General features: G+C 44.9%; 1 protein-coding gene across 1 annotated transcript in view; it reads right to left on the reverse strand.

Annotated features, from left to right (window-relative positions):
* LOC104405023 (neurotrypsin-like) overlaps window positions 1–7270 on the reverse strand; it is a 15329-nt gene extending 8059 nt beyond the window's left edge. The window contains exons 1-6 of the mRNA XM_010013611.1: window positions 7199–7270; window positions 5072–5117; window positions 3285–3521; window positions 1740–1863; window positions 841–1016; window positions 195–342 (exon numbers count right to left, since the gene is read on the reverse strand). Coding sequence (XP_010011913.1) covers window positions 195–342; window positions 841–1016; window positions 1740–1863; window positions 3285–3521; window positions 5072–5117; window positions 7199–7270 — 803 coding nt within the window. The remainder of the gene's footprint in view (window positions 1–194; window positions 343–840; window positions 1017–1739; window positions 1864–3284; window positions 3522–5071; window positions 5118–7198) is intronic.
* Between the last annotated feature and the right edge of the window lie 388 nt (window positions 7271–7658).

Below are 7658 nucleotides of genomic sequence, written 5' to 3' on the forward strand. Positions count from 1 at the left end.
TCCTGTTAAGCACTGAATAGCACACAGGAGTATGAGGTGTAATTATATAGGGTGATCTGTCCAGAATTATCTTTCCCAGGCTTTCTGTATACCTCCTATAGAAAGGACTGGTACTATAGTGGAGGGAGATGCTCTCATGTTCTTTGTTCTGCCTACTTCTAGCACAACTTCATGACATATTGCGGGGAAATTACCTGAGTCCCAACTGCCTACAGACTACTTCAGCATCCCGGTCGTCCCACTGGTCATCACAAATGGTACCCCACTTGCCATCATGGTAAACCTCCACTCGTCCTTCAAAGCTCTCCTTTCCCCCAACTAAACGCAGCGGGGCACCTACACCTGTGCTTCAAGAAAGGGAAAAAAAAAAAGAGTACAACAGAACAAGACAGAGACAAAACATATCCAGTTCAGCAGTTCAGGCTCTAGAACCATTCACCAGCCAGAGGAGCTCTTGGGATGCTCTAGTCCCGCCCTACCACATCCTCCCCTCTAGACCCTACAGAAGCCTCAGTGATTGTAGCCCGCAGTAGGGGATACAGCTGCTCCAGGGATGGCTCTTCAACTGGCTGCAGACAAAATCCTGGTTTGATGAAAAGGGGATGTGGTCATAAGCAGCAGCCATCTTCCAGTGACTGTAGAACTATGCCCACTCTGAGTGTTTGGGATTGGGAAAGGATGGATAATTTTCCCCTGGAAGGAAGATAACCACCTGTATAGCAGGTGAAAGAAGAACATGCTCCAATGATTTGCTCTCCATAGCTTCACAACCTTACATTTTACATGTTATCAGCAACACTGATGCAAGAAACAGGGAGTGAACCTCCCCTGGAGATTTACCTTCTGGAGGGACACAGGTTGCCATGGCACTCCCCTGCTTACAAACTCCTGACGCAGCTTCATGATAGCCACACTGCAGCAGGGCTTTCTCATCCCCATGGCAGTTTGCTGACTGCAGGTGCAGGGGAACAGGCCACAGTCCGGGGTGACTCTTCTTCCCAGCTGAGCCAATCTCACTGGTACAGAGAATGCAACAGAGCGGTGGAATGTCATAGCACTGCTCGACTTACCAGTTCCCCTCCGTTCTCGTGACTCTGCAGTCCAGTTGTGCCATTTCACATCCCAGTAAGCCCAGTTGATTGGGAGTGTGTAAAGGGGTGGCCATTTACAGTCTAATGGGAAAGCACAAACAAGTGCAAAGCACTTCCCACCACTTCACCTATTTTGTTTTCCTACTTAAGGCAGAAGACTTGGTCTGGTCAGAAATGGCCCCCTCACTTGAGAGTGATGAACAAACCCATCAACAGATTCAAACATCTAGATATCTCAATCACCTTCTTCCTTCTCTGTGGACCTTATGTCCTTGCTATTTGGAAGCTGGAAGGTCCAAATCCCAGATTCCCAAAGACGGTTCACGCTCTCAAAATTCCTATTAGATCACTACAGTAAACTCCAGCTGGTAATCTTAAAGAGAGGATGCAGTCTCACACCTCACTCATCGCAGTCTGGAGCACCAAGCAGAAACTACTGCTATAAAGAAGTCTTGCAAATGCTGATTGGGTGAGTATAGCCACAGAAAAGAAACAGTATGAAAGGACACTGGTAAGTGGGAAATGAGCCCACAAAACCAACTCCTCTCCCCCAGCCAACACACTATGCCAGGAGACTGTAACCACAGAGGCTATTCTTTCAAAGGCTACATGAGCATGTAACTTTTGCAAACAGATTGAGGTTCCCACCTGAGACCTAGTTGCCTGCAGACAACACTGGCATCCCAGTCAGTCCAGTAGTCAGCACAGACGGTGCCCCAGAGTCCATTGAAGTACAGCTCCACACTACTATCTTCAGCCAACCGCACAGCACCTTCCAAAAGAGCGGGGGGAAATAAAAGAAAAACTGCTATCTTGTGATGGAGGTTTCAGACCAGCAAGTCTTGGACTTGCACATAGTAGAGCTGAACTGCACTTGACCTCTCTTGTTGCTGTTTTGCTGTTTTGAAGGCACCTTCCTAGGTCCTGCAATGGCTGCTCAGCAGGATGGCTGGTGCTATGCTCTTTTCAAAGCCATGGTAACATTGCAGGAAACTTGGCTTCTGCCACAGCTCCTGGATTCTCCTTCTGTGAAATAGGGATGATTTTACATGCTGCCTTGGAAAAGGTGTATGGAAATGGTAGGCTCTCCTCCTTTTGACGCTCCACTGATGTATTTACCATTGACCACCTATGACAGTCACTGTTGCTACAGCCAGATGCTCAGTAACGGCAGATGAATCCTCTTTAAATTATCTAAGTAAAGCAAGTGACAATGTAAATGCCCTTTCAATTCTCACTGCACCACAAATATCTACCATGGTTTAGAAAGCACATCTCCTTGTTCAGTTATGTGTTGGATGATGCACTTCATGCAGGCACACAGCACAACTACACTTGTACCCCTCACTTTAATGAAGCAATCTTTGAAAGCACTTCCACTAGCAAGGGAGAAGACATTAATTTCATTTATTAAACTTGTACTTCATCTGTTCTGCAAAACATAGGAAAAACAAGGAAGGTCAGAAAGCAGAAGGACAAACAAAACATTTTTAAGAACGTTGTGCTGGAGTCAGTGCATTCAGAGAGCTGATCTCCCTTGCATGCCTCCAGCAATCCTTGCGTCAGCAATGCGAGGAGTTTCAAAGCAAGCCTATAACCTACCTTGCCGCAGATTCACCAACCTAGCCACAGAAGATTTTTCCTTATTACATTTGAACAGTTACACTTACATGAGGACAGCTCTGATACAGGCACTCAAGAAGCAGGAGTGGGTTGTTTTCCACATAACTTAAACTGTTTCAAAGTGGCATAAGTTAACAGTAAAAAAAAAAAAAAAAAAAAAAAAAAAGTCTCCTTGTGTGAAAAAAAAAAAAAAAAAAAAAAAAAAAAAAAAAAAAAAAAAAAAAAAAAAAAAAAAAAAAAAAAAAAAAAAAAAAAAAAAAAAAAAAAAAAAAAAAAAAAAAAAAAAAAAAAAAAAAAAAAAAAAAAAAAGAAGTCTCCTTGTATGGAAATAAAAGCATCTATACAAGGCATTATGGCTACAGCAGCTTAAATCCACCCCCTACTATATACAGACGTTCTTCTCCCACACAGGCTAGCCTCTAGTCCTAATTATTTTGACAATTTGGGACAGTGTGCTTCTTTCTCAGGGTGTCCCACCTGCTGCTTACAAGTCTATGCAGCACACATCTCTGGCCTGAGCCCCCAAGACAGTGTAGCCAGGCACTGGTAGAGACACACAGCAGCCCTTACCTTGGTTACAGTCACAGTTAGCCCAGCCGATGGCCCCTGACACAAGCCGGTAGAAGCACCAGGGTGTAGTTCCCCCATCCGGGTTCCTGCAGTGGTTGTGGTTCCCCAAGCCACGATCTGGGTACTGCTGAACATAATCGGGGAACTCTGCCCAGTTGAGGCACTCTGCCCCGGCCTCAGTGACCGCCAGTGAGCCATTGTAATACCCAAGAGGTCCGACACCACACACGCTGGACACTGGGCACAGGAAAGGAGCCATTAGCATCACTTAAGGCATCATGTACCAAGGCTCAGACAATGTGGGAGATATCAGCTGATCTCCTGAAACACCTCCCATGTCTGCAGTCCTGATTGCTACTTGCTTGATTTCAATTTTATCATTCTCCAAGGCAGCTGCTCAAGAAATGTTTGTGAGGGTGGTGAGGCACTGGAACAGGTTGCCCAGAGGAGTGGTAAATGCTCCATCCCTGGCAGTGTACAAGGCCAGGTTGGACAGAGCCTTGGGCGATATGGTCTAGTGTGAGGAGTCCCTGCCTCTGGCAGGGGGGTTGTAACTAGGTGATCTTAAGATCATTTCCAACCCAAACCATCCTATGATTCTATAATATGCACTGTCTAAACTGCAAGTTGATCTGAAAGTCATGAACTGCCCAGACAGACCTTTGAAATGTCTTAACTCTGGCCTGAACATGGACAATTTGAACCAGTTCCCATTACCATTTATTTCAATATATGTATTCACTTGCCCTGGAGCAGTACTTGAGCCTGGCACACAATCGTCCACTTTCTTCCCCACCTGCTTTGGCACCTGAATAAGATGCTCTTAAATGTGATCTTAGGCTCTTTAGAAGATTAGTTGCCTGTCTAAATTGATTGAAATGGAGGAGAGTTTAAAATTAGCTGCAATTTCATTCTACAAAGCAGGAAGGTGGGAAATGGTATTGTAGTTCATTGTATGTTCCCTATACGCATTAGCATATACCCTGGCTTATCTGAACTTGCACAATACACAAGTAGGGAAAAGGAACCTATGCAGGGGAAGTGCAGGTGCCAGTGTTCCAGGCCAGTGCCCATGTGAAGTATCTCATGGAAAGAAACCCCAACAATTAATTAATTATTGTCTTTAACAAAAGAAGAAAACTCTCCATTCATGACCCTGAAAAAAGAAGGAAGAAAACCAGAACCAGATTCTGTGTGAGGGTAGGCTTTTTAGAGTTCATAACATGGGAAGAGCAGATGCAGAAAGGGTGACAGTTACAGCTCTATTCACTGTATTGAATAAACAAAAAGAAGCCAAGACTTCCAGAACACCCTTCTGCCATAAAGACACATAGGGCAAACTTCAAGGGTACAAAGAAACTTTGCCATTTGCCTTGTAGCTGATGCAGGGGACAAAAATGAGAAGGAGTTACAGATAAGTGTCTGGAAAATGCACTGTGCGCTTTGCATCACCTGGCACCCTCAGAGGGGGTGTCTGAGATTTCAGTAGATATTGGAGAGGAGGAAAGGTGAGCATGCAAAGAAGACTGAAGTGAAGAAAGAAATTAAAGGAAAAGAACATGTGAGAGGAGTAGGGAACTACAAGAGTAGTAGACATGAAGAAAACAGTGGTCTGGCCATTTTGGGGAAGGAGATAAACAAACATAGAGGCAGGAGAAAAGATTGAAGTAGTGATGGAAAGAAAGGAAGAATGCCAGGTAGCAGTGGTTCATCGTACCTATGGTCTCAGATCACCACTGCAGGAAAGAAGCTGCCTGATGACTGAATTAATAACTTCTTGTTCTTACCTGCACTCTGCAAATGGTTTTGGTTGGGCTGGGATCCCAGGAAAGCCTGGGAAAAGAAACAGAGCAAAAGCAGAAGGATGATTATCCGATGAAATAAACATGGGCATGTCCTAAAAGCAGCTCAGCCTTTCGCTGCTTTAGGCTAACACGCCCCAGTAAACAGCCTCTTCCCTGCTCCCCCCATTGCTCCTTTTCAAATCCAATCACAGCTCTGCCCAATAACAGCAAAATGAATAATTTCTGGCCTGCAGAGATTTACCCTTGACCAAAGCACTACATTGCAGGGCTTCACATGTTCTTTTCTGACAGAGTTGGGAAGCCTGAGTGAGATGCCTATGGAAAGAAAACCTAGAAGAAAATCATTGTTACCAGTAAGGAAAATAATGAGTAATCACTCATTCTCTCTCCATTTCTAGGGCAAGCCATCTATGGCCACAGCAGCAAACTGAAATGTATCTATGTGATGGTATGATGCACCCAGGGATCCCTGTTAAAATAGTAATAAGTGTACAAAGCAGGAAACACCTAAAGAAGATACACAACAAGGTTTTTTGGGGATTTTGTTTTTAATACATGAGAATATGATACGGCCTATGGTATTATTATCCAAATGGGGTTAAATAGCTAAGAACAAAAAACATGAAACAAAGTCTTCAGAATTCCAGCATCCTGCCCAGCACCAAAACTGTATTTCCTCTTATAGGCAGTGTTTTTGGTGGTTATAACTTGATTGCTGGCTGAGAGATAGGGATCTCCACTCAACGCCATTACATGGTGTGCAGGCAGGTGCAAGATCTTTTCACAGAGTGAAAAGAAGAAACTGTACATGCTTGTGTTAACTCCTTGTAGTTTAATTAATTTCTAAATACTTTTAAATGAACACTTTAATACTTCTGTAGGAACAAGGACTTGTTATTCACAGAGCAGAGTTGTGCATATAAAGAATACTAGCTATTGGAAATGGTTCCGGTTTTCTTCAAAATGCAGTAATTTTGCTTCTCTCAGCTCCACCTTTCCCCTGGAAAAGGGGAAGAGTAAAATCTGGAATTAAATCAAACCCACCTCTAGAATAAGTAGAGATAGTTCCCATAGATACCTAACAAGAATGACACCTACTCATGGCAGACATCTTTCTTTTTAAAACAAGCTTACGAATATGGTCCAGCAGGTGTTGGCAACCATGGCCAACTCCACCATCACCCTCCAGAAGTCCTGACATGGCTCAGAAACAGTAGATCGGATCTCAGGTGCAAATGCACAACGGATGCATGGATAAAACAGCATTTAACTGACAAATGCTTTTCAGCCAAAAATCCATCTGCATGTATCAGGCTGTTGAAATCCCACATAATGGTCTGTGAAGCAACAATGCCAAAGGACTTATCTGAGGATCTCAAAGCTGTTTGCAAAGAGAGGAGAGTGAGCTAAGCCACACTTCTGTGATGACACCAAACAGGTGACTGAGCCACAGTCCAGGTCCCCTGACTCCTAGCATTTAGTGTGCACCTGCACACACATGTAAGCCTGCAGGCAACAGAGGGATGGGTTGGACTAATAACAGGCCTGCAAGAGAAAGCCTGAACCTGCTCTTGGAGATGGACCATAAATAAAAGAATCGCAGTCCAAGTAATACACTTCCCTTCTAATGAAAGATTAGTCGCTGCCAGTTCACATAACAGCTTCCAAAACACCCCAGTGCTGACCATCTTAGCTAAGATTGACCAAATCTTCGTGCAGACACCAAGTGCTGCAGTCACTGCCCCACATCCATGTGGCTATAAATCATCTGTTCCTAACAGCAACAGGGGTAATCAGTCCATCAGCAAAGAACAGAAACAACGGACCTCTCCTGTCAGGGTCACTGCAGCGCCTGAGAAACACAGGAAACCTGAGCCAAAGCATCTGCAAGCCCTTGTGCATCCTGCTTCCCCAATTTGTTTCCTTTTCTGAATTTCATATGCACAATGAAATAAATCCCTCGCCAAGCCCCCAGCTCTTCCCAGAGACCACAGCTGCCTAGATGCTTTGGAAAACATATTCAAGTAATAACAAGATCCACTTACAGTAAGGATATTAAAAAAGCCATGTGACTTCGCATAAGCAGATAGAAGAATAACCATTTCTTACCTCCACACATCTGAGACAGGATAACAGACTGGAGAGCTCTATGAGGAGCCTGAGTACTTTAGGGATCTCCATCCCTCCTGTGCAAGGTGGGCAGAAGCTTCTTCAAGCATCACATTGCCGTTCGGCTGCCAGGCTCAGGGGCTGCCTCCTCCCCGGGCTCTGCAGCTTCGTTTCCCCGACGCTCCGCACCGGAGGGAGTGGGATGCCTGTTCCATTTCTGTGCAGGGGAAAGGATGCAGGGGAAGGGACCAAAGTTCCCAGCAGCATCTCAGAATTTCACTTTTCCCTTTCTCTCCCCATCTCTTCCCTTGATTATTCTCTTCGGAAAGGGGGAAAAGAGAAGAGAGAAATAAGGGCGGAGAACATGTCCCTGTGTTTCTCTCGCACCCTTAAATCCAGAAGGAGGCAAGCGCAGGCGGGTGGGGCGCAGCCCTCAGCCCGCTCCCCCCTCCCTCTCGCC

This window comes from Nestor notabilis, unplaced genomic scaffold, assembly GCF_000696875.1.
Source record: "Nestor notabilis isolate BGI_N333 unplaced genomic scaffold, ASM69687v1 scaffold18114, whole genome shotgun sequence".
NCBI classification, from domain to species: Eukaryota; Metazoa; Chordata; class Aves; order Psittaciformes; family Psittacidae; genus Nestor; species Nestor notabilis.